Raw genomic sequence first — 27,688 nt, 5'->3', positions numbered from 1 at the left:
CCCATGAGTGTGTTTGATTGTGCTATTGGTATCTCATTCTTTAATTAAACTTGTCCAAAGATAGGATCAGCTAAAGTGTTTACTGTATAAATAGTTTTCATTCCCAGTGTGCAAGTTTAAAACCCTGGTAAAAAGAGTTTGCCATCTGTTAAAAACCAAAACATGTGTCGTGCTGTTGCATAAAAATAAGCTGCACATTATTCATGGAAAGAATCACAACATGTGTCATGTCTTTTGGGCTGACAATAATCTGTGCTGTTTTAGAGTGTCACCACCTTCTAAGTGACAGTATGATCAGTAGTGCATTGTTAAAAGACATAGTAATCTAGAAACCTAATGAAAATATGTGTATTTTTATTCAAGCCAAAATAGATTGGTCTGAATGTAAGTTTTACTAAGAAATTTCAGTTGTTTTGATATTTTCAAATTCATTTCTAGGAATTTTATGTTTAAATCTTTTTTCCCTGTAAAATTTAGGCATTGCAGTTAGCCAGGAATTTAGCTCTGTGCCTGCGTTGCCATTCCCTCAGCCCTGGGGCAGCCTCTCCTCTGACTCTTGCAATCACTTCCTACTTCTACTCTTTGCCTTTCCACATATGCTTCCTCCTCACAACAGGACCAACTTCCCTAAGCTCAGGGAATGGCCCTGGCCTGGTAGCTCAGTTGGTTGGAGCATTTTCCTGTGCACCAAAAGGTTTCCAGGCCACATACCTAGGTTGCAGGTTTGGTCAACAATTGGGGCACATATGGGAGGCAGCTGATCAATGTTTCTCTCACATCGATGTTTCTCTTCCTCTCTCTCTAAAAATATCTATTTAAAAAAAAACACATATCCTTGGGTGAGGATTAAAAAAAATTTTTTTAAACACAGTTATGTATAGTCATTCATTAAAACCATCAGTTAAACCACATTGCCTGTGGAATAAAGTCTAAATTTTTCAGAATATTGTTCAAGAAACTGCAGGCCACCTATGTAGACTTGACCCCTGCTACCAGACCCAGGATCCTGTGAAATTGCACCTGACTTTTCACAGATCCCTCTTCTACGTTTGCACCTCATCCTTTCCTTTCCTTGGATAATTTTTTGTGCCTCCACCTCATTCCACATTAGATCTGTACTTCAAGACTCAGCTCAAACACCAGATTCTTCCTTAATTTTTGTTGTTCCAATTAGAAGTAATGCCTTGCTTCTTGTGTTCACAAAGCATTTTATAATTCTTATTTTGCCTGATAATTTTCAAGTTTCTGTTCTAGTCATTAATTCCCTCCTACCACCCCCCTACTTTTTAATGTACAACTTATTTGAGGATAAAGATTTGTCTCAGTCGCTTTGAGTTGCTATAGCCATAACCTGGGTGACTGTTTTCCACATTCTGGAGGCTGGGGAGTCCAAGATCAAAATGCTGGCAGATTTGGTATCTACTGAGATATCCCGTTTACGGATGGGGCTTTCTCATTCTGTCCTCATGTGGCAGAAAAGACTAGGAAGCTCTTTGGAATGAATCTCTTTTATAAAGCAGTAATTCTCTTCCTGAGGACTCTGTCCTCATGACCTCATCACCTCCTACTATAATCACCTTGGGAGTGAGGATTTCAACATATAAGTTTTAAAGGAACACAGACATCCAATCTATAGCAGGACTGTATTCTATTCATCTTTGTATCCCCTACACTAAGCAGCATAATACCTCGTGAGGCATCCATAACTGTTTGCCAGTGTTTCGAAAACTGATACACACATTCCTCTAGAGAATGGATAATAACCTAATTAACCAAATCAACATTTCTTACTGGACAATTCATATCTGACAAGATTCTGTGGAAAGTTCTTACTCATTTATGTAAGACAAAACCAATTGCAATCTTTGGGTCTTGTTTGGATTCATTTTAGAATAACAACTCTAAAAATATAAATTCATAAGGCAAGGAAATGTCACCACTGACTATCCAGTGAAAGTATCCAATTATGATATTCAGGAATTATTGTTCATTTCTTTTTAGGTATGATTGTAGCATTGTGGTTATGTTTTTATTATTACAGCTTTATTTAAATACAGTTGATATGTGATAAACTTTACCTAAAGCCTACAATTTGATAAGTTCTGACATACATATATATAAAACCCTCACCACAATCAAAATGATGACCGTATCCAGTGACACCAGAGGTTTCCTTGTGCCCCTCTGAACCTCTACTGCCTGCTCATCCTGCATGCTCCCCGTCCTCCAAGGTCCCTCCCGATCCATTAATTTCCATTTCCTAGAAGTTTATGTAAGTGCCATCTTCTAGTATGTACCCTTTTTTGTGTCTTCCTTTACTCAACAAGCATTTTGATATCGATCTATGTTGTTGTAGGTGGTCATAGTTGGTGAACAGTATTCATTTTACTGAATTGTTTTGTTATTTTAATGATTGTTTTAGGGTTTATAGCATACATTCTTATCACATTCTACTTTCAAATGATATTGTACTACTTCACATACACTATACAGAACCATACAGTAATATATTACTATACTCCCTGGCCACATTTGCTATTTTTGCTTTTTACAGTTCTTTTTTAAAAAATATATTTTATTAATTATGCTATTACTGTTGTCCCATTTCCCCCCCTTTAATCCCCTCCGACTTGCACCCCTCCTCCCACCTGCATTCACCCCACTTAGTTCATGTCCATGTGTAGTACATATAAGTTCTTTGGCTTCTCCATTTCCCATACTGTTTTTAACCTCCTTCTGTCTATTTTTTGCTTACCATTTATGCTTCTTATTTCCTGTACCTTTTCCCCCATTCTTTCCCTCCTACTTCCCACTGATATCCCTCCATGTGATCTCCATTTCTGTGATCCTGTTCCTGTTCTAGTTGTTTTCTTTGTTTGTTTTTGTTTTTGTTATTTTAGGTTCAGTTGTTGATAGTTGTGAGTTTGTTGTCATTTTACTGTTCATATTTTTGGTCTTCTTTCTCTTAGAGAAGTCCCTTTAACATTTCATATAATAAGGGCTTGGGAATGATGAACTCATTTAACTTGACCTTATCTGGGAAGTACTTTATCTGTCCTTCCATTCTAAATGATAGCTTTGATGGATAGAGTAATCTTGGATGTAGGTTACATTGGAGCCTTTCATGACTTCAAATACTTTTTTCCATCCCCTTCTTTCCTGTAAAGTTTCTTTTGAGAAATTAGCTCATAGTCTTCTGTGAGCTCCTCTGTAGGTAGCTCTTTTCTCTTGCTGTTTTTAAGATTTTTCCCCTTATCTATAATCTTGGGTAATGTAATTATGATGTGCCTTGGTGTGTGCTTCCTTGGGTCCAACTTTTTAGGGACTCTCTGAGTTTCCTGGACTTCCTGGAAGTCTATTTCCTTTGCCAGATTGGGGAAGTTCTCCTTCATTATTTGTTCAAATAAGTTTTCAATTTCTTGCTCTTCCTCTTCTCCTTCTGGCACCCCTATAATTCGGATGTTGGAATGTTTAAAGATGTCCTGGAGGTTCCTAAGCCTCTCCTCATTTTTCTGAATTCTTGTTTCTTCCTTCTTTTCTGGTTAAATGTTTCTTTCTTCTTTCTGGTCCCCACTGTTGATTAGTGTCCCAATTTCCTTCCCTCCACTGTTGGTTCCCTGTACATTTTCCTTTATTTCACTTTGCATAGCCTTTACTTTTTCCTCTATTTTGTGACCATACTCAACCAATTCTGTGAGCATCCTGATTACCAGTGTTTTGAACTGTGCATCTGATAGGTTGGCTGCCTCTTCATTGCTTAGTTGTAGTTTTCCTGGAGCTTTGATCTGTGCTTTCATTTGGGCCATTTTTTTTTGGTCTCGCTGTGCCTGTTATGTAATAAGGGGTCTATTAACTGACCCATCTTCATATTTTTCTGCAATGAAAAACTGGTCACTTAAATATGTATTTTCTATTAGTTAAAATGTCAGCAATAGTTTATCTGCAATAGTTACTTTCATTCTGCTATTGCTCACGTGAACTCAACTAATTCTCATTCCCCAAAGATCCAGATCTTTACAGTTGGATTAGTTGTTGAGAATTTGTGGTCATCTTTTCATGTCTACTGTCACTCCTACAAATTCTTTCACATCAGGTTTTCATTTTTATTATACAGGGAGAAACTTTGGGGTGTTTCTCATTCCCATGATCAAATTATATTTAAAATTTCCACTTGCATTTGGTGATATCTTAGATAATATCTAAAAAAAACATAAAACTTGTTTTAAAAGATATAATCAACAAAATAAGCTGACATCAATGCTGACAATTGCAATTAAACACTGCATACTTCATTGACATCTGAACACACAAATTTTAAAAATGAGGTATTGTTAAGAACTAAGCTTACAACTATCTAAATTATTCATTCCTATAGTGTGTACTAAATATATATGAGATGTTACAGAACAAAATTATTCCCCCTGCCATGATTCTTATTTGATGGTGCTTGGGAATACCTATGTTGTTTCAGGTTCCCCTGGTGATTCTTTTTTTCTTTTTATTTTCATTTATTTATTGTTAGAAGCAAAGGAAAGGGGAAAGAGGGAGAGAGAAACATTAACGTGTGAGAGAAACATCAGTTGGTTGCCTCTCCCATGCACCTCCAACCACGGACCTGGCCTGTAACCTAGGCATGTGCCCTGACTGGGAATCAAACCAATGATCTTTCACTTTGCAGAATGATGCTCAACCAACTGAGCCACACTGATCAGGGCCCACTGGTGATTCTGATGTATAGCAGGCTTGGAAATTATTTTTTTATTTGACATTAGTGGGAAATCAGTATTTCATAGAAACATACTTAAAGATGACTTTACCTTTAAACATTATTTTTTAAAAATTAACAGAATTTGGCAGATACTTTTCTAAAATATGTTTTATGAGTCTTCATCCACCGTCTTAAATTATATGTTGTACATAATTTAACTTACTTGGGGATTGGAGAGGGTAATGCCCATTTCATGAACATCAGTTGTGCAGTGACACCTTTCTGGGCTGTTGAAGTGCATGCATTGTTTGCCTTGACACCATTTGGCCCATAGTGCAGTCCTGTGTGAGCTGGCTTTGTTTCCAGTGGGGTTTTCTCACTCTGGTCTCTCAGCTTTTACTTCTTGCTGGTCAGTATATTTCTGATTGAAGCCACCCTCACCTCCTCTTTCTAATTTGTTACCTGTAATAAGTTAAGGGCTAGAGAACCAGAAGACCAAGCTTGTTAGAATTGTATCTAAAATAAAATTCTGGGAAAGTGGCTGTTCTCTCATGGAACAGTGCACATGGAGATGAAATTCATGGTGTTGGAAGCAGCTGTTGGTAAGTAAGCCTGTGGGCTGAAGCAGTTTTATTATGTATAGAAAACACATCACTTAGCGTCTCTGAAATTTCCAATTTAACATATGTGGTCACATCTGTGAAAGGATTATTACTCTGGAAGGGGAGTGATGTATAATTTATTGAAATAAGCCTATGGGGACACAGTGGACTACATTTAATAAACTGGGATACTTGCTGCCTGCATTGAACACTCCCAGCTGAATCCCCCATTAGTTCCTTAGAGGGGGCAGATGAAAACAATTGCCCTTTATAGAATGTTTACTGTGTTGTATTAGCTAGTGTCTCTCAGCTGAAAAATATTTATGCTAACTGTTCAGATTAAGCTTTGAATATTGAACTCCTCCTGGTGTGTAGTTGATATTTAATTCTGAGGAGAACAGAAACCCATTATTCCTCAGCTGTAGGAGGCAAAGGCAGAGCACTCAAATCCTTCTTCCCGCCAATCTGCAGTCACGGCTGGCAGGTGAGAGGATCTCCCCAGAGCTGCCCAGGCTTACCTCTCCTCTCACTACTACACATCTACACGATAGATAGCATTAGAGGAAGTAGCCTCAGAAGGGGTTCTTTGGGGATCAAACATTAATTTCCCCGTCTCACAGTGATAATGCAGAGACTCCTGCCAGCAGAACTCCCATGGCTGTCTGCTGATTGGGTTTCTCTGTAGCAAATGACATGACTCTTTCTCCATATGATAGCAGATTCATTTCAGACCCCAGTGTGAAGCATAGCAACAGAATGCCTTTCACAATTCCCACTTTTAAGTGCAAGAGAAAAGAACTGAGGGCTTCTACCCACATTCCCTGCCTATGCCTTGGAGGAACCCTGGAAAATGAGGGCTTGCCTTCCCTGCACATAGCAGGTAGAATTTCATCAAAACTCCTAGGACTGGACTCTTGAAGTCCTGAGTGTTTTGTACTATTGTTTCCTTCTTTTTTTAAATCATTTGTCTTATAGATTTCTTCACTGCTAGACGAATTTAGAGATTTTTTTCTAATATTGAAATCTATCATTGATTTTTAGAAGAAAAACAAAATTAATTTTCAATTCTAATACCAGAAGATTAAAATATATACTGGGGTCTGTCTCTGGTAAACTCTTAAGTAACGTGAATAATATTGCAATAAAACGTCACCTGATTGTTTTAGCTTCAGGCTGCATCTCAGAAATAGAGCACATTTTTCTTTTTCTTCTCTTTTTTTTTTTTTAATCCTCACCTGAGGACATTTTTTCGTTGTTTTGAGAGAAAGAGAAGAAGAAACATCAATGCAACAGAGAAACATCGATCGGTCACCTCTCATTGGCTCCCCAACCAGGGATTGAACCCGCAACCTAGGTATTCGCCCTGACCGGGAATTGAACATTGAACTCGTGACCTTTCAGTTTATGAGATGATGCTCCAACAACTGAGCCACAATCGGCAGACCAGAGCACATTTTTTCTTCAACATCATACTTTGGTTTTACTTTTTCTTCCCATAAATCTATTTGCTTTTTAGATTATTTTTCATCAAATTCCATTTTGGGGTACTTATAACAAAAAGCAGTCTTCCATATTTTATGTGGTTCTACTCAAAATCCGACGGTAGGGTTTGGGGAGCAAAGGAAGTAAAGTGTTATCCTGTAGCTCCTTAGTCCCTTGTTGACTTGGGAAGTACAAATGGGCAAGAAGTATAGTGTGGCAAAGTTGTTAGTTGCCCAAAATCTCAGCCAGGGAAATGCTTGACTGTACAACAAACCTGGTATCTTAAAAAAAATAATAATTCCTCAAATATTTGCTAATAAGGTATGTCATTCCCATCTCCTATTTAATTAAAGAGGAGAGTTTTAAAGTAAGTAAAACTAAGGTATTATAGACGGAAGTCATGATTAGAATTTATATATTTCATGCTCCCTTGTGGCTGGTAGGCGGGGGTCGGATCCTATCCCATTTCACAGATGTGAGATTCTGCCTGAGGAGGGCAGAACTGAGGCTCAGGCCCTGGCCCGCAGACCCCATACGCTGTGATCGCCCCTCCAAACCGGGTTTCTCCGAGTAATGGGTAAACACTGGGTCTTTGAGACACAAAATGAAGGAAAATTACTGCAGTTATTTAACTACCTTTATCCTTCGAGACAAGTAGTACAAAGTTCAGCTCCTTCCTTTACAAAATATAATACTTATACCAGAACTTAGTTCCACTCTGTCATCACTCTCAAAGCCCTTGGGGACACTCTAGTTTCTTAACTTCTGAGGCAGATGCCAGAGATGCTACGAAATGTTCAAAAGCACAGACATCAGACTCAAGACAGCACAAGCTCCAGCCACGGCTCCAACTGTTCACAGTTCGTGCAGCCTGAGTGAGTTACACGTGTCTAGCAGCGTAAGTGATCAATAAATGTCAGCTACGATTAGTAGCAAGTAATTTGATAAGGCATTAAAGAGTAATTCAGAGCATAAAGCAGCTAGCTTCTCTGTGACGTGTTTGTGTTGTACAGAAATTAGCTGAACTTTGCAGTCGAAGAACTTACTAGTTAGCTGTGTCATTTTCTGCCATTTGTATTCTAATTTGCTAAATATCATGAAAAACTAAAATGGAACAAGACATGAAATAAATGTCAGTGCCCTCTCTAAAGTGTTCAGTGGGGATCGTCTCACATGTACCCTGTTTCTTTCTTGTCTTCTTCCTCTGGCCCCTCCATTGCTGTCCTTTTGGATTAGACCTTCTCTATAAAGTGAGCTACTCTCAGTTCGTTACTTATCTTGGCTGCTTATAATTTTCTGATTTTTTCAAACAGCTGATAAGTCCAAATTACAAACCGGCATGGCCCTTTTGACTTTTAGAATGTCTTGATTCATTCATGCTTGCATGCGTTCACGCGTTCAGAACAGTCTGATAAACACTTTGTATTGAATAGACCATGAGCTACATGCTGGAAACAAATCCGGAGTCAGATGCAGCTCTTTCCTCACTAAACTTAATCCTGCCAGGCAGCGGGGCGGGGCAAGGGAGCAGCGAGGAGTGTACACTGTGTATGCAACCAACTTGAACACAGCCTGAAAAGTGTACTCTTTCTAGAAACAAAATATTGTATGAACTTTTTTCCCTGAAGATGTCCTCAATGACTCAGTAGAAGAAATGACATTTAAACTAGGTCTTAAAAGTTGAAATATAGAGTATACTTTGGTAGAAGAAAGGGTTTTCCTGGCAAAACAAACAAACAAACAAACAAACACACCATGAGAAAAGTCATGGAGCATCAAAGTTAGTGCGGTATTGGAGAGGCTGCATAAAGGAGATGTAAGCTTTGCAGGTGAGTAACAGGAAATACAAATCCAGACCAGGGACCAATTTGTGAAAGGCAGTAAAGCTGGTTCAAGGAAACACAATTGAGAAAGAGCTTAAGACATGTTATCTTCCTTGAATAAATATAGCATTTCAGGTGGGTTTTAAGTTGGTGGGAAAAATTCTCATTCTCTCTCTTTCCTCCCCCACCCTGCACCCCCAGGTCCTTTCACTCTAAAGACAATGAAAAAAAAAAAAACAGTCCTCAAGTGAAGATAAACAAATAAAATAAAATAAATAAAATAAAATACATTTACATATGTAACACCAAACTCTGGCACGCAAGCAGGAAGGGAACTGTAGCCTTTCACTTACAAGAAAAATAACTGATGATGAAAATACAAGTTTGCATTTGTGGTCGAATTACAAAGTAAACACTCTTTCCTCTGCCTGGAGGGCTACTGTACCTGGGTATACTCAAGGTTTCAATTTCCCCAGGAAGCTTTCTTTCCCCTCCCAAACAGATCAGCACCACTTCTGGTCCACCTTTCATACACCTCCCTCTGAAGGTGAATTATCCGTTTATATCTCTCTCCCAACTAGACTGTGGCCTCCTTGAGAACGGTCCCCCAGAATTCCCAGCACAATTCTTGGAACAGGGTGGCATTTTAGCAAATCACTGAATGAATGAATGAGTCAGTGAACAAGGTTGGGGACCTCCCCATGGGCATAGTCGCTCACACACTGAAGAATGGTGATATTTTGGTGTGGCTCAAGAGTAGTAAAAAATTTTTTTTAAAGAGTAGGATGCTTTGGGGGTGGGGGTTGAGTGAATAACAAGGAAGAGGAGCAATCGGGAGTAGGATATTAAATAAGAAAAATATATAGATGCCATTGAGAGCCTAGTTAAGGCTGGAAAAACAGGGTTTTTTTTTCTTTTCTTTTTTGTGCAGTGTGGAGCCTCTTAAGCATGGTTGAGTTTGAATTACCTGCCAATTGGTACATGGTAGGGGAAATTGCTAAAAACCAGATTGAATTTTACTTTTAAAAGTATGATGTTGTTATGCCCAAGTGCTTTTCATGATGTTATACTAAGAGTCTTTATTGAGAATCATGTAGCTTGTCTCTTCATTCCTGTTAAGTCATTATTGAGGTATAATTTACATAGAGCGAGTCCAAACTACCTGTGTCCCAGTATGCAGGGATGAGCTCTGACATGTGCATTAACTCGGTTTACCCACCGCAGTTCAGATACAGGACTTTGTAACCCCCAAATTCTCTCGTACCTTTTGTAGTCCTTCCCCCGTCCCCAGCCTCTAAAACCACGTATCCATTTCTTTACAGTTTTTCCTTTTCCAAAATGCTGTATAAAGGGAATCATCCGGTCAGTAGCCTTTTGAATTTGGTCTCTTTCACCTAATTTAACGCATTTGAGGTGTAGCCATGTAGTTGCATGTGTTCAAATTCTAGCTTAGTATCTCTTTGCCTTGCTACACCGCACATTGTCTGTCCACTCACCAGCTGATGGACATTTGGGTTTTTCCTACTTTGGGCTGTCAGGATCAGCACTGCAGGGAGTATGCATGCATGAGTCTGTGCAGACGGAAGCTTTTTTTTCTCCTGGGTAGGTAACTGGAAGCAGGATTGCTTAAATGGCATTCTAAGGAATAACATTTTCATTTGGTGTATGTCCTGAGGTTGGCAGTGGGGCAGGAGACCATGGGTGTATTTTAAGCAGCAGGGATAAGTGGATAGATTATTCCACAAAGATCCTCAGGACCATGTAGAGCATGGGGACAGACCGGTTGGGGACTTGTTGCTTTTCTAGCCATCTGTGGCAAGCACTGCCATTTCCATCACTCTTCAGTGGAATAGGTCTAGGACACAGTAATACAAAGACTCTGGTTTTATTGGTGGTCCACTCCTCCCCATGCACCATGATGCAAAAATCATCATCTTCCATGGAATAAGTGGAAATGAAAGGGGTCACCATTAATTTGTATATACTCTAAGGATGTATGATTAGTGCTTTTCTCATGCTTTTAATTACTCTTTTATCTTCCTTGCTGTCCTTTTTATTTACTCCTAAATGCTTCAATCATGGCATGGCAAGGGAAGCAAGGGTTTCGAATGCAGCTGGTCACTCCCCCTGCCCCCTTTTTTGTGGTTTTGGAAAAGGATGAAATACTTGTAATGGCAGTATTTTTAAAAGGCAAAGTTTAATATAGCACAGACAGCTTCCTCCTAAACCATTTTTTGAAATCCACATTCAACAAAATTAACAATCCATTCCAGTATCTTCTAGGTCTACTTTGAAAGATTATTGACATGATTTAAATCAACTGAGAATTAGAAGCACAGCATTTTTTAGTTCAAAGAGACCTTAAGAGAACCAGTCCAAATCACTCATTTGTACCTGAGAAGAATGAGGCCCAAAGAGCTAGGGAACCTGTTGTCCTCTGGCGGCAGGACCACAGGCCTCCCCAGAACGGGAGGGGGCGGGGGGAATGATCTGTGTGTGTTTGCCATTGGGAAAATTATCCCAGGCTCTCTATACATTGAGAAACAAAAACAGTCATGACAGGACAGAACTCGAATGTTAGAGAGAGCAGTGGTAGTGAGGATCTATCGAACAGGAACATATGTGAAAAGATGGGACAGAGTAATTTCTTAATAACAGGTGCTGTGAAATCTTTAATATTTTGTCTGTTTTGTAATGATATTGAAATATTTTGACATGAAGATCCAGTCTGGCTGTTTCGCAGCATATTATATTAGTGTTGACTATTTTGCATGCCCTGAACTGCCAACAGTGTTTTTTGCCTTATAAATAAATCTCCCATTAATTTTAACTGTATAACATGGGACATGTATTGGGGAAAACCGATGATGCCAGCTTTAAAAGCCTCTACTCAGATGCATGCCTGAGGCCTGCTGCCATTTTCTGATAGACACTTCGACAAAACCACAGTGAGCAACACAATGAGCGACTGAGAGACTAGGCCAGTGCTGAGATGACGAGGTAACTCCCGCTACTGTAAATCCACAGCTCAGTCAGAAGCCAATTCATCTTCCATATCCTCAGCATGTTGAAAGTGCCAGTTATCCACTATTTTTTCAGCCTCTGCTTTATGCATTTATATATTTTTCAACAATAGAGGGCCTGAGGGTTCAGGAAGGGGAGAAGAGGAAGGTGGACTAAACAAAAGAGCACAGCAACTTTACAAATTCACAGGGAATGAAATAAAGGGAATGTGATCCAGGTGTCAGTTTTATGACTGGTAAGAGCTGATTTAAAGGGCAGGGTGGACCTGAGATGAGCAGGAATAATAGGTTTCTTCATTTGGAGCCCCAGAAAAATTGACATGCCCACCACCCACTCCAGGCAGCAGGGAACAGAAACCTATTTCTGTGGGGGGTGGAGGGCCCTTTCTGTAGGATGCTCAGTGCAAGGGTCTGCTCCTGGGACAGTGAAGAGGGGTGGGACTCAGCCATACAAGGTTGTCCCTTCCTTCAAATCAATAATCATATAAGTCACATCACCTCCCTGTGGGGAGATGCTGGGGGCTAAGAGTTTCCAGGAAACCTTCCTGGAAATAAGTATTCTCTTCCTCTTGGGTAAATGAAAGTAGGGAGCTGTCAAGGGGCTGATTGTTTTGGAACTTCAGTCTGTGGAGTTAAATTTTCTGTGTCTGGGGAGTAGAGAGAATAAAAGGAAGGAGACATATGTTAAAGCACAAACTTTGGAGACAGGCAGCCTGACACAGTAAATGCTAAAAAAAAAAAAAAAAATAGCAATTCCATCCAGTCTTCATTTAGATAAATCCACATGTTCCTTCCATTTCTGATCTACTGAACTTGAGATATCTGTGCCAGAAATTATAGGCACTTGGATTTATGACTTTTGTAATGCAGGAGAAAATTAACTAGTTAATTTGTTGTTCAGTTTGGAAATTAAGTAGTTAAACCCCTTTAAAGTGCTGGAGACTAGCCCCAAAGAGCACAAGACCCCAGGGATCAGGGGAGGGTGGGAGCCGCAGAGGAGACCAGTAGGAAATGGAGAGGCCAGAGACTAAGGAGGAAAACTAGGCAGGCAGGCAACTCAGAAGTCAAGGAAAGGGATCATTTCAGGAAGGAGGGAGGAATCAATGTGTCAGATGCTGCAGAAGACCTGGTCGGGTAGGATAGGAAATCAACCTGTAGAGTAGGCCATAGCCATTATTACCCCTTATGTATGGAGCATTTACTCTATGCTAAGCACTGTGCTGTTTGCTTCTGTTCAATATCGACTTAATCCTCAAACCACTACCCGCATTTTATAGATTAGGGAAGTGAGAGACACAAGACTGTAGTACTGGCTTGACTTAGGTCACACAGCTGGAATGGGACATAGTTGGAACTCAGATCCCTGCCATCTGACTCTTTTCTACTGAGCTCCCCTTCCTTCTGGAAGACTTGCTTTTGCTCATGCGTGGGGGGAGTAGTGAGGATTGAGAGGGAGGCAGGCATGAGGGGAGGCAAAGAGAGGCAAGCAAGTGGAAGAGGGTAGGCTGAGGTTTGTCTGGCTTAGTTGGTGGGTTTGCTGTAAGACAGCAAGGCTTCAGCACTAACCAATGATGGCAGGAGCTCAGAAGAGAGCTGGAGAGTGGAGACAGTCAGAGGAGATACAGAAGACAGTGGCCAGGTGTGCATGTGGAGGGGGGTAACCTAAGGAAGGAGGGTCCCCTCCTCCTTTGTGACAGGATAGAGCAGAAGTAATTGAACTTGTAGTTTAATGTCAGAACATTAAGGGGGTTTTCTTCTGACTGTTCTTATTTCTCTCTATCCCACTCGTACCCATTCCCCACCACCTGTCCCCTTTTCTGTCTGGAACATCCAGCTCCCCCATCAAACTTTTGTTTTTGCCACTCTCCTGTGCCCTCTGGGCTTCCAGGGAGCCGTCAATATCTATTCCATCAGGACCTACTGCCTCACCTGCTGGCTGTGATTTCATGCTAAGGAACCATGAATAAATTCAATTTGCTCTAAGATGTGGAGCCACTCTGCAAGAACTCATGTTTGGAAAAGGAGAAAGAGAAGTACACAGACAATTATAATAAGAGTCACATGCGAGAAGGAAGGGTGCTATGGACTGTATTTGGGAGTGGGGTGGAGAAGAGAGAGAGAGACTACTTGCATGAGTGATGGGTTGAGAAACTATATGGAGTGTGGTTGTAAGCTAGTTGTTGAAGGACAAGCATATTTTCATCTGACAACCATAAGGAATAGGCCATTTAATATGGGGGATGTAGCCTCAGAAATGGCACAAAGCTTATTTGGGGTACACAGGATAGTCCACTTGGGATGGAGGGTAGGCTGTAGCCAGAGTGGTAGGTCCGTGATGCAATGGAAGGGCTTGAGTGCTGGACTAAGAAATTCTGTTTACTTGACTCCGTTGGGAGCAGCTTCCTCTTTTTATGTTTACCTGATCAGAAACATTGTAGACATATCCAAAAACTGTTTTCAGTGGTCTTTTGGACTTAGCCAAGACGTTTTTCATAAGAGTTTAGAAGTCATAACTACCATTCTTATTCCAGAAACTAGGTATACCAACATTCACACAGTGCACAAGCAACACCTCTGGGCCTGTGAGGCAGAACCACGATACTGCCTCGGCCATGCCCGGGACCGGAAGCGGAACAGCAGTGAGCTCGCTCTTGCAGTTGTAGGATAGGGCCCAGCGCTAGGTTTCTCGCTACTTGTAAATCACTATTCTTAATAACTCTTTCGAGACAAAAATAAAATAAAAAATAAAAACCTCTTTTTTCTTTCAGTTAAGAAAAAGAAGCCTAAACTATTAAATAAATTTGATAAGACTATTAAAGCTGAACTTGATGCTGCAGAAAAACTCCGTAAAAGGGTAGGTCAATGTTTTTGTTTTGTGCAGAAACATGCAATGGTTTAGTTGTCAAATAAACACAGGCATTACTCTTGATTTGTTGAAAAAAAAAAAGAAATGTGAAGAGCAAACAATCTCTGAATAGAGTGGGTTTTTCCCCAGGGGTGTCAGCACTCTCTGTGAGAGGAATCTATTGAGAAAAAAAATGGCAGCTGTAGTGGCCATAGAGAAATAGGGCTTCCCTTCAGGGCAGCTGGCTTGGGAGTCAGCCCACCTCCTTCACATCCTAGCATGAGGCTTTGGGCAAATCACTGGGCCATTCCCAGCCTCGGTTTCCTTATTTTAAAACATGAGAATAATAATAATCATACTCCCTATTTTGTTTTTGTAAAAATCAAACGAGGTTAGGGAAAAGAAAGCATCAACACTGTCAAGTACCAGCTAAGTGGAGGTTTTAATTTTATAGCACCTTCATCAAAAAGGGAAAAATAGTTAAGTCCCGTACTCTTAGGATAGTTGCTGTTAGGGAAAATGGCATTAGGTTTAACATTCTTCTCACTCGAGGTTAACCTCAGGCACCTCCAGTGTTCAGGGTGGCTTTTATATTTTGCTTTGTCATCAGTTAATTTGAAATCTCCCTTGCATTTTTTTCTAGATATTACAGTTTTGAAAACAATGAATTAACACTAGCTTGAAGTTATTGTCCTAACTCGATCATATTCATCTAATTAGTGGGTCAAGTATTTATTATAATGTATTTAATGACATCTTTACTTAATCATCTTTTTGTTCTTCAGGGAAATTTCTCTTTCTCTACTCTGTACTTGAATTTATACTCAGTGTAATTCTCAGTAGTTTTCCTGTAATATGCCCTTTTTATCAGTAGACTTTGGCTGCAAAAAAAGGGACCTTGGCACAATAAGGAAATAAGCAACAATATAAAAAATAAAAACATCCAAGTTAGAAACTGATGCGGAACAAGAATGTGCTTCTCACACATTTATTGGGAATGTATGTGTGTACCAGCAAGCATGAAGCCTTCTGCATGAGCATAAGCTAGCACCTTGCTTACCCTCGTTACCAGCCAATAAAAATGTAGTAACTCCAGGGAATATCGTAGCAAAGTCGTTTGTTCAGTAAGTTAGCCCATGGAATGAATGATTTCTGAATCTATCTTGTTCAACTTTATAAAATGAAGCCATCTTCTATTTTTAGGAAATTTGCATTTTTTGACAGAAATGAAACAGGAATTGTCTTTTTCTATTACCTTGTCATTCTCCACTTCCTCTATACTAAATGCCATATACACATATATGTGGAATGTCTATTAATAAGTGATTTTTGGGATAAAGAACAAACAGCTTTACAGAAGGACTTTTATGTAATTATAATGAATGATAAAGAAGGGCTCAGTTTCCAAGGGGCAAACAGGTCAGTGAGCATAAACGTGCTGGAACAATCAATGGGGTATTCTCTGGTTTTTGCTTATTTTGGAAAACTTATGATGCTTTCCTCAAGGAGCACCCTGTATCTGTAACAGGGTACATGAAGGAGGAAGAAGTAGTCACATAGGCAATTCTTGCTTCTGCAACATCCAGAAGCCAAATTACTGACTGAATCATCCGCATAATTAAGTCAGGGTTTTGTAGCAAATGATTCCAGTGGCTGCACTTGGAAGAGTGGGGGCCCGGCCAAGGCAAGCCCCAGGTAGAGGAGGGCCAGTCTCTGCTCACGTCCCAGCTGCAAACACTGTGCCACATGGAGGCATGAGGCCACTTTATTTTTCCTTCAAAAATGTATAGATGAGAACATGTTTCAATAATCTGTTTTTAGAAAATAATATTTATTATTTAAAACTCCTTCTCACCCCCAGAAAAAACATTTCAGATTATTTGCTAAAATATTTATTTGTTGGAATCACTTATTCTTATTACTGTATTATAAGTGAAATAAAAAAGGAGAGGGAAAAGAAAATTCGAAGGCAGAGTAAGGCCAGCACAAGGAGGTTCACACCTCCGGCAGTGAACAGTGCTAGAAATGGAATAAACTGCAGGCAGAACGAGAGGAGTAGCATTACACTGCAAGGTGGATTGTCTTCATCAGAGTCGCTGCTCTGCACCAAGGCCACAGAGGGACATCCTGCTGTAGATCTTTGCAAAGAGTGTAATGATGTGCTGACTGCACAGCCTCCTCCCTAGTGTCACACTCAGAGTCTGTGTCTGCAGGGGTGTGTCTTCATGCCCCTGCGTTCCACTGGCCTCGTGCCAAACCAGTGTGTCCCGAGCACATGTCTTTCCAATGAACCATCTCGGTCTTAAAATAAAATATAAAGTATGTTGAAGAACAGATGATTTTCAGGCAATTTTTACAAACATTGTATCTTGCAGTTGAGTGTTATAACAAGAATTGTAATAGTTTTAAGAGCTATATTCTCTAGGGAAGGGAAATTTTTTCAGACTTGAGAGCAAACACATTTACTTTGACAAATAGTACCTTCTTAAGAAGGCCACACAGCCTGTGTCTTAAGGGGATCCAAAGGCTGCCTAGGACAGAACCAAAATATTCTATTATTTTTATAACCTTGTTGGCCAGCTAAGGAAATGTCAAGCAGAAACAAAATGTTTTAGCAAATTTGTTATGAATATTGTTATCCCTATATTTTAAATCTGGTAATGGTGCATTTAGCATGCATTTCACAAATAGAGCCTCAACATTTGCATTTTAAGTTTCATAAGACTAAAAATGGTCCCCCCAAAGATATCCATCTGCTAATTCTATTAAGAACCTGCAAATGTTGCTGCATTTGGAGAAAGGGTCTTTGCAGGTATGATTATGTTAAGGATCTTGAAATGGGGAGATGGGCACAGTTACCCAGTTGGGCCCTAAATGCAATCACATGTTTTCTTAATAAGAAACAGGTAGAGGGAAATTTGATACAGGCAGAACAGAAGACACACAGAGGGGAGATGGCAAGATGAAGACAAAAGTGGACACTGGAGAGCTGCATCTGCAAGTCAAGAGATGGTGTCAGGAGGCAAGGAACAGACTCTCCCCTGTAGCCTCTGGAGGGAGCATGGCTCTGCCCACGTCCTGGCTTCTGTCTGGTGGCACTGATTTGGACGTCTGTTCTCCAGACCTGCGGGATAATAACTCTGTGCTTTGAAGCCACCAGACTCATGCTAAGTTTTTACAGCAGCCACAACTAATACTAAGCAGTGGGGGTGCTGCTGTAGCAAATACTTGAAAATGTGCAAGTGGCTTTGGAGTTGGGTAAGGAGTAGTGGCTGGAAGACTTTTGAGACGCGTGGTATCCAAAGCCTGGATTATCTTAAGCAGACTGTTGGTAGAACTATGGACGTGAAAGCTGCTTCTGGTGAGGGCTCAGAGGAAGTGAGGGGCACAGGAGAGAAAGCTCCCATTCTCAGAGAGAATACATATATCATTACAAACAAAATATCTTCATCCGAGCCCAGATATAGACATTAAAGGCACTCTGACAAGGGCCCAGAAGGAAATGAGGAACATGTTATTGAAAACTAGAGGAAAGGCCATCTTTGTCACATGATGGCAGGAAACTTAGCTAAATTGTATCTTACAGTCATTTGGAAGCAAAACTTCTAAGAGATGAACTTGGATATTTAACTGAGGTTTTTTTCAAGCAGTGTGTCGAAGGTGTGGCCTAGTTTCTTTCTGTTACTTATAATAAAATATGAAAGGAAAGAGATAATTAAGGAAATAAAAAACAGAACATGATAACTTACATACTTTTCAGTCTACCCGTATTTCTAAAGATTATAAAATGAGGAAATACACTGTTAAAAAAGCATACTTCGGAAAGACAAAGGTGGAGCTGGACATCCTTTTCCTGAAGAAATTGGGTGTGTGCCTCACAGACCCCCTCCACCATCTCAGCAGGAGCTGAGAGCAGAGATGGGAATTCTCTGGGAGGGCCTGTGACTCTCCTCTGATGGTGTGAGTTCCTGAGCCGCACACAACGGACCTATAAAATTTTTGAGAATATTATATCAGCAGAAGCACTGCCACCTTAAACTGAAAGAGACAGGACATACTGAAAAAAGGCTGACAGACTCCCAAAATTCTACAGGCAAGAAACAGGCTAGTGACCCTAATCAACTGCAAACCTATGCTACCCTTTCAACAGAAAGGAAGGATAACTCCATGGGCAGAGCCTAGGAACCAGAGGCCAGAGACAAGGAAGCCAGAGCAGAGGACTTGGAAGGCAGAGCCCAGAGCCACAAACCTTGAAACCTAATGGAATTTGCCTTGCCACGTTTTGAAATTGCTTGGAATTAGTGATACCTTGATTTCTTCTATTTTCTCCCTTTTGTAATATAAATTCCTATAAACATTATCCCATGCTTATCTCACCACATGTTTTAGAAGAAGACAAATTGTTTTCTAGTTTCACAGAGCCACAGATGGAGAAGAATTTTACCCCAGGATGGATTATAAGTAGAGTCCCACCCGTCCCTGCTTTGGATGAATTAGATGATGAGATTTAGATGAGATTTCAAATCTGAGTTGCTAATGTAGTATTGGAGACTTTGGGGAACACTGGGATGGGTAAATCTGCTGTGAGACAGATGTGAGTGGTTGGGGTCCAGAGGGCAGAGTCTGGTAGGCTGAAAAATGGCTTCCCTAAAAGATAATCATGTTCTAATCCCTGGACCTGTAAATGTTAGCTTATTTGGTAAAAGGCCTTTGGCGTGTAATTAAGGATCTTAAGAAGGAGCTGTTTTCCTGCATTACCCTGGTAAACTCTGGAATAGGGTTTTCCAGAGAAACAGAACCAATGGGGCATATATATTTGGAAACCAAGAAGTCTCACACCCTGCCTTCTGCAAACCGGAGAACCGAGAAAGCCAGTGGTGTAATTCAGTTTGAGTTTGAAGAACTGAGAGTCAGGGCACCGATGGTGTAGGTCTCAGTCTGAGAATCAGAAGTGCCCATGTCTGAGGACAGGAGATGGATGTCTCATCTCGAGCAAAGAGAGCAAATTCTCCTTTCTCTGCCTCTTTGTTCTATTCAGGACCTCTCCAGATTGGATGATGCCTACCCCAGTGATGAGAATGGCCTTCTTTATTTCCTGTGTTGAATCAAATGCTAATCTCTTTTTCAGACATCCTCACAGACACACTTAGAAACAATGGTTTAGCAGCTCTCTGGGCATCCCTTAGCCCAGTTGATTTGGACACACAAAAAATTAATCATCATAGGCCCCCATTTGTCCTTTCAATAAAGAGGCAGATGGAAATTTGATACAGACAGATGAGAAGAAACATACACAGAGGAAAAGGTGATGTGAAAAAGGAGAAAGACACTAGGACGATGCCCAGGGATGCCCAGGGATGCCGACAGCCATCGGAAGCTGAGACAGGCAAGCAGCAGATTCTCCCCAGAGCCTTCAGAGGAGGCGCAGCCCTGCCGAAACCTCACTTTCAGCCCAGTGGAGCTGATTTGGGCCTTCTGTGCTGCAGGATTGTGAGAGAACTCATTTCTGTTGCTGTAGGCCACCAAGTTTGTGGTAATTGGTTATAGCCATCACAGGAAGCTCATACAGAGTAGTTAGAAGAAAGTCACATAGAGAAAGATATTCAATATAAATCCTTCATTCCTTAAAACTATTTACAGAAGAAACAAAGTAGTGGCTTTAAAAACTAGCCCCTATCCAAAGTATACAAAGAACTCTTAAAACTCCACAATAAGAAAACATGAGCTAAAGACCTTAACGGACACCTGACCAGAGAAGGTACATAGATGACAAATATGCGTAAGGTGTTCCGTGTCACACGTTATCAGGGAAATGCAAATTAAAACAACAATGAGATACCACTACACACCTGTTAGGATGGACAAAATCTGATCACTGACAACACCAAATGCTGGCAAGGACGTGAAACACGAACTGTCGTTTATTGTTTGTGGGAAGGGAGAATAGTGCAGCCACTGTGGAAGACAGTTTTGTGCTTTCTTACAAAACTAAATATACTCTTATTCGGTCTAGAAATCCTACTCTTTGATAATTACCCAAAGGGGCTGAAAATTTATATCCACACAAAAACCTGCACATGGATGTTTGTAGCAGCTTAATTCATAATTGCCAAACCTTGGAAGCAACCAAATGTCCTTTACTAGGTGAATTGGGTAAATTAACTGTGTTATGACAATCAAGTATTACTCGGCACTAAAAAAAAAAGAAAGAAAGCGATACCAAGCCATGAAAAGATATGAAGGAACCTTAAATGCCTATTATTAACCAAAAGATGCTAATCTGAAAAGGCTTCCTACTATATGATTCTAATTGTACAACATTCTAGAAAAAGCAAAACTATGGAGACAGTAAAAAGATCAGTGGTTTCCAAGGGTGGGTGTCGAGACATGGGGTGGGAAAGAAAGACGAATATGCAAAGCATAGAGAATTTCAGGGCAGTGAAACTAATCTGTGTGATACTATAAGGGTGGATGCAGACAGGATGCATTTACCTAAACCTATACAAGGTACAACACTGAGAATGGACCCTAAGGTACATGAGTATGAGGTGTCAACATAGGCTCATTGACTGTAACAAATACACCACTCCGGTGCAGGATATTGATTATGGGGAAGTCGATGCTTGTTCTGGGCTAGGGGTATACGTGAAATCTCTAGACTTGCCTTCCAGTTTTGCTATGAACGTAACACTGCTTTAAATAATGAATATTGTGAGAGGGACAGCATATTTTCAATAGCAATACAGTCATTTCTAACACTAAATATAACTCAGAGATGTGTTCCTGGCTTGGTTATCTCTACATCCAAGTCCTCATTTACTGTGCATCGTTAACCTGCTTGTCTGTCAGGTAAGAGACATACTAGGATGAGCCCCAGTATCTTGTGTTGGCCCACACATCCCCACACACTACCACCACCACCACCACCACAACAGGTAACATTCGATGCTTTCTGTGCTCTCTGCAGTATCTACAAGCTCTATGTGTATGTTTTCAGATTTGACCTTTATAGTGGCTCCACAAAGGTAGTCAGAGGCCCTTATTATCCCCATTTCACAGATGAGGCACCTAAGGCAAAGTCATCAGTACCTTGTCATAGGTCACACACCTTCTAAGTGGTGGAGCCCAGGCGCTCACCAGTTGGCCTGGCTTCAGAGCCTGCACTGGGAACCACAACACTGCATCTATTTTTCACCAGCCCCTCCCTGCCATTGATGGCCCTCGTGAGAGGGTAAGGGCAACCCCTTCTTCCACGGTATCTAAGTGAAGGAGTGATCTTCGGGAACTTAAACACGAAGGTTGCCTGACTCCTCCCTATTGAGTCAAGTCTTTTGGAAGTAGGTATAAGTAACTGTTGGCAGGCTGGAGTTTGCACAGCCACACGGGGAGCTAAACTTTGTTGTACGAAAACTCACTCAGTGAGGGCAAAATATAGACATCGCAGTGAGCTTGCCTTTCCATGCGGAATGAATGGATTTACCAATTTATAGAGAACTGAGGGTCTGGGGAAGTCAAACTCAGAAAATCTGTCTCTGTCCCATGGCTGCAAATATGCTTGACCGGCTGCCATCCATTGGAAACCAGGGCACACCTGTCTGACCCTGCGGAATGGCGCTAATGGAGCCAGGAGGGGAGAGGGTTCCTCCATTCCAGTGCCAAGACCCTCCCTAGGTGTACCTGCTTCACGTCCTCTGTTCCTTTCCATGCAGAGGTGGTCAGAGACCTATCAGAGGTGTTCAGCCCATCTTCTCTAGGGCCTGTGTGAGCTCTGGGAGGGGTCCCATGGCACTGAGGCTGTGAGGCATTCGAGGCAACGGGATGAGTCAAATCAACGCTGATGTCCAGTGGGTCACAGGAGCTGTGGCCAAGTGACCCTTGCATCCTGCCTGCTTATTCCCAGTCATTTTAAATTGCTTCAGACTTCTCATCACAGACCCCAAGACATTCCAGCAGTATTTTTCCCCAACTTGAAACCTAAATATTTTCTTCAAGAATGTGTAGGAATTATACACTTAGAGGGAAAATGCAGCTTCTGTAACAAAGACTCATATTACATCATTTGTCAGGTGTCTGTCTTTTAAAAAATAAAGTATAAATACCTTCATTTCTAGTTTTGTTTCCATACTACAGTTAATTTTTAAAAAATCTTAGATAAAACTCTCTTTAAACTCTGAATGGGATCTAGAAAATTTTGACAGAATTATTTGGTGAATATTTAATACTACATTGAATAGCATTATGCATTTAAATTTATTGTTTCATGAAATTACCTCTTCCTAACAGGGAAAAACTGAGGAAGCAAAGACTGCATTTGAAGAACTAATCCGTAAATACCCTCAGAGTCCGCGGGCGAGATACGGGAAGGCGCAGGTACCCTAGAGCACTTCCACTTAGGTGACTGTGTGTGGTGTCCTTGTGTTCTGTGAAACCGGATTTCTCACTGCCCACTGTTTGTTTGCATTTTCTTTTTTTCATATAACTTTTATACAGCATCAATTCTCATGCATATACATAAACTCAAACAATAAATATTGTTTTAAATAAGACAAGTAATTATAGCTATTGTGTAAACCTGAATTTAGAAATATTTTTCTGCCCCACCCCCACCCCGCCCAAAATGGTATCTCTCTGGTTTTGAAAAGAAAATGAAGATTAACACTTTGGTCATTGTTTTTCCATCACTGCATCATCCCATTTTTTTTAGATGCACAATATAATTTCCACATTAGTCCCCTGAGAGCTTTAAGAACCTCAGTTTGAGAGGTTGCAAGTATCCTTAGGAAAGACTTTAAAAATATAAAGTGGAAAAATATATAAATATATAAAGTGGAAAGACTTTAAAAATATAAAGTGTCCTTGTGTTCTCTGTCGTTTCTTTCAGCTGCCTTCTTCCTTACCAGTTACTTTCTCCCTAAGACCCCTCCCACCATCTCTGTTTCTGTCTGACTTTCTCCGTCTTCCAGCTCCTCATGTTATGAAGCTCGCCCACATTCGCCTGTAGTTGCATAAACCTACCAGGTGCACAGCCTGTTTCAGGCCCCGGGGTTGACACGGACACTCCAGAGGTCTCTGTCCTCTTCGATCTTATATTCCATTGGAGGACATTTTAAAAGTTACTCACTCAAAAATTATTTAGTGAAAACCCACAATATGCCAGGCCCTGTTTAGGCACCACAGATGAAGCCACCAACAAAACGTGGAGTTTTCATTGCAGTGGCAAAGATAGTGCATAAGACAAATAAGTAAAGTATGTTTGCCTCCTCGTGCTAAGTGCTAAGGAGAACCAACATAAAGTAGAGAACAGCACAGGATATGTGAGGGAGATGAAAGGCTCTACTGAAGAGGTGACATTTGAGCAAAGCCTTGAAAGTCTTTACAAATAAATGTATACTCAAAGAATATTACAGTGTTAAAAATAAATATTAAATCCTCCTACATAATAATATATGCCATAAAGAAAAGGTAATGGAATAAAGAGCATACCTGTTAAGGTTTGGGGGCTGCAGGTAATGTGACAGAGCAGATAGGACTTTAGAAAAGGTGAGCCGGTGTGGCTTAGTTGGTAGGAGCATGGTGCCAGACACCAAAGGGTTGCAAGTTCGATTGCCAGTCAGGTCACCTACCTGGGTTTTGGGTTCAGTCCCTGGTCAGGACACATATGGGAGGCAACCAATTGATGTATCTCTCTCACATTGATGTTTCTCTCTCCGTTCTCCTCTCTAAAATCAATAAACATTTTCAAAATAAAAACAAATTTAAAAGAAAAGTTGATCAGAAAGGGCCTCTTTAGGGAGGTGACAAGTGGCAGACATGACAAGGTTGTGAAAGGAGCTGACCGGGCAGAAAGGGCTGCAGGAGCAAAGGCCACAGTGCAGGGAAATGATCAGGTGTAATAAGCTCAAGGACGGAAAGAAGGTCTGCTCAGGAGCACTGACCTAGAAGTGAGATCAGGCCTCGCAGATTGCAGGCACTGTGCACTGGGAAGCCATTGGAGGGTTTATGCATGGGTGTGACTGTCTAGTTTTGGGGGTTTTTTTCCCCCATAAAGTGTGGTTTGGTTGCTCGGTGGAGAATGGATTATGGACACAAAAATAGAAGCAAGAATGAGAGACTAATGGCAGGTGCACTTGAGATGCCGTGGCTCAGACCATGGTCATTGCTGTGGAGATGGGAACCCGGTAAAGGGCAGAACCGAAAGGACTTGATGAGGGATTGATTAGCTGTAAGGTCAGAGAAAGATAGAAAGGAGTCCGGGGTGACTCCTGGGTTTCCGGTTTGGCCAACTGAGGAGAGGACAGTGCCAGTTTCTGACCAGGAAGATTGGTAGGGGGACAGGCTTGGAAAGGTCCAAAATCAAGGGTTTGATTTTGGTCCTGTTAAGTTCATAATGCCTATTAGACATTCAAGTGGACTTGTCAAGTAGAACATTGGGTTTGTGGAGTCTGGAACTCATGGTAAACCAGGGCTGATAAACGAGTGTGTCCGGCAGGACAGCTCCTGCCTCATGGCCTGAGATAGAGTCTCAGCCCCACTGGGAAACAACAGATGCAGAGCTACAAAAATATTCCAGACCGTGGGGAAGCTAAGATTGTCAACCCCGCTGGGAAACAATAGATGCAGAGCTACAAAAATATTCCAGACCGTGGGGAAGCTAACAACATCCCTCTGGAGGGAGGCAGGGCAGTGACTTCCATATGTCACTCACACAGGGTCTCACACGTTATAGGCAAACAAGTCTATTTAGCTCTGAACTAAAGGTGATGACCACTCAAGATCCAGATGCTCAAATTCTTCCTACCTCCCCATTAAAAATGTACTAATTAAATTTTAATGAATTAAGGTTGTGAAAAATGATTGTAAATTCATGTCACAGGCCAAGTTTAGCAGACAGTGGCTGTATCAGTTTTGTAAATTAGTTTGGTCAGCAATCCTGCAAAACTGCTAAATTGCATTGCTATTAAGCCAGAGAAGATGTGTTTCCAAAAGATCATGGCTGTAGAAGCAAGTGATGCACTTTGTCAGAAGCACTGACAGTCGTTTGGTTAAGGAAAGCATGTGAACTAGAGAGAATGAGTGATGCAAATGTTAATTAAATTATGGCAGAAATGTTTTCTGCTTTAGAATTTTTCTTTATATGTGGTATTAATTATGGGTACCAAAATCCAATAAATGCACTTGTTTTTGCACATGGTTATTGCTGTATTTATATCCACCTGTAACAGTAGGAATTTGAGATTGAGGCCTCAGGCATTATTTTTTTATTTCTAAATGATTATACTAGAAGGTGTGACCAGTAGTTATATTGCTGTGGCATAAAGTAAAATTTAGGTGTGGTAAATTAAATTTTAATGGAATAATTTAAAGGAAATTTAAAAATCATAAGTGGAAGGTAGATTCAGTGGAAGGTAGATTTAATAAGAGGAATAAATAATGACTTTTTAATTCTTTCTGAGCAGATTAAATACTGGTAATTAGAATATACCAACAAATTTTTAAAATTCAGCAGTATTAAGTTAAATACAAATTATTATATCAATCATTTCTAAAGTAGCAGTCTTATTCTTTAGATTACTGTGAAAATCAATTTTGACCAATTTCTCTGAACATCAGACACAAAATCTAATATTATAAACTCAATTGACATTATCTTAACATGAGCCATTAATGCCCCCAAGGCAGAAAATGACACATCTTTGAGGACAATTGGGTGGGTTGAGTCAAGAAAAGGCTTTGTGATGTTAGTGTCCTGGAAGCAATCTTCAGCTCAAATTATTTTATCTACAGATGCTGAACTGATAAGAATCAATCTGTATGCTTTGATTTTCAAAGCAAAGCCTATCATGTTCATTCAGGAGATCTTGAAGAATTAGGTGCCATTTGAATACTGATATTTTCCCAATTCTAGAAATTGTTAATTGTTATATAGTTATTAAAATGAAGGACCTTGAGTGGGTGGGTAGGGGGAGGGAACAAGGTATATAAATTATATCATTCCTTTGCTCTTTTCAAATTGAGTTTTGATATTCCTCTCTCTGTAAAGATGGATTATCTGGGTAGGCATTTGTCCTTGCATTAGCCCTCCAGTTCCAGGATCTATTGGCAGCTTGAAGAGGCTACTGAATGGCAACTGTGAACTAGAACTAGATGGTCTCCAAAGGCTCTGCCAGGTCTAGGCTCTGGCATTTTATGAAGTCATGAATGAGCCATCATGTTTTGAGTGAATTAACTCTCCAGAGCAAAACTCACAACAAAGTGATGCCTTAACAAAATTTTTTTAAGCCAGCATATGAATGTATGGAAAGCTATATGGTCAGGATGACCATACATATGGGTCGTTAACATTGGACTCCCTCACCTGGTGGATAGTGGTCTCCTATTCTGGACACCATTTATGGGTGTGAACAGAGGATTGTACGCCCTGAGGCTTTTTTTCTATCAAGCAACAGTGACACCCTTTTCTAATCTGGAGACCTTTTTGTTCTGTCAGTGTTTCCTTCTCAGGAGTCTGTCTACTACTCTCCATCTCCACTGCTTCACTTCTAGCCCTTGTCTTCTTGGGAAACTTATTCTAACCAGTGCATATTAGCAAGTTATTTTTTATGTGTTATTTTCTGAAAAGCTTCCCATTGCAGTTTTATCAATTTGTGCTGATTCTTAGGAAGGGATGAATCATTTTCTTACCACATCCTGAAACTGTGGAGTTACACTTTATTTTGCAGCATCTATACATGAACTACAGCATATACTTTATTTTAACAAGGTAAACATATTAAATGGTGTATCCTGAGGAAAAAAATTATATATGCTACTTTTAGTATCTAATTAAATATAGTCTTCAAATTTAATCTACAAAATCTGATGAGCTTCTGACGATCACGTCATGTATTTTCTTCTCTCTTCCTATCTAGTATTTCACTCCCCATGCCCCATTTCCTGCTACGAATCTTGCTTATTTCACTAAGAAAAAACAAATATTCACAGAGAATTTCTACGATTCTACTACTGTACTAACAAGCTACCCACAATTGCTCCCATGTGCTCCGCTTTCCCTCCTTTTAGCCTGGATGAACTGTTCTGGTCCCCTATCCTATTCCCTCTCACCTGCTGAGGGACATCATTCTAGTTTTTACATCCCCCTCGGCACCACCAGATTTTCCTTCTCTACTGAGTCTTTCACATCAACTTAGAAACATACTTTATTCCCA

General features: G+C 40.5%; 1 protein-coding gene across 10 annotated transcripts in view; it reads left to right on the top strand.

The window, feature by feature from the left end:
- ASPH (aspartate beta-hydroxylase) overlaps nucleotides 1-27,688 on the top strand; it is a 200,280-nt gene that overhangs the window by 111,792 nt on the left and 60,800 nt on the right. For all 10 annotated transcript variants that reach the window (XM_036031152.1, XM_036031150.1, XM_036031149.1 and 7 more), the window contains 2 exons: nucleotides 14,407-14,492; nucleotides 22,767-22,853. In XM_036031152.1, coding sequence (XP_035887045.1) covers nucleotides 14,407-14,492; nucleotides 22,767-22,853 — 173 coding nt within the window. The remainder of the gene's footprint in view (nucleotides 1-14,406; nucleotides 14,493-22,766; nucleotides 22,854-27,688) is intronic.

The sequence above is a fragment of the Phyllostomus discolor genome, chromosome 7 (assembly GCF_004126475.2).
Source record: "Phyllostomus discolor isolate MPI-MPIP mPhyDis1 chromosome 7, mPhyDis1.pri.v3, whole genome shotgun sequence".
In the NCBI taxonomy this organism is placed as follows: Eukaryota; Metazoa; Chordata; class Mammalia; order Chiroptera; family Phyllostomidae; genus Phyllostomus; species Phyllostomus discolor.
This window is presented reverse-complemented; position numbering and strand designations above follow the sequence as displayed.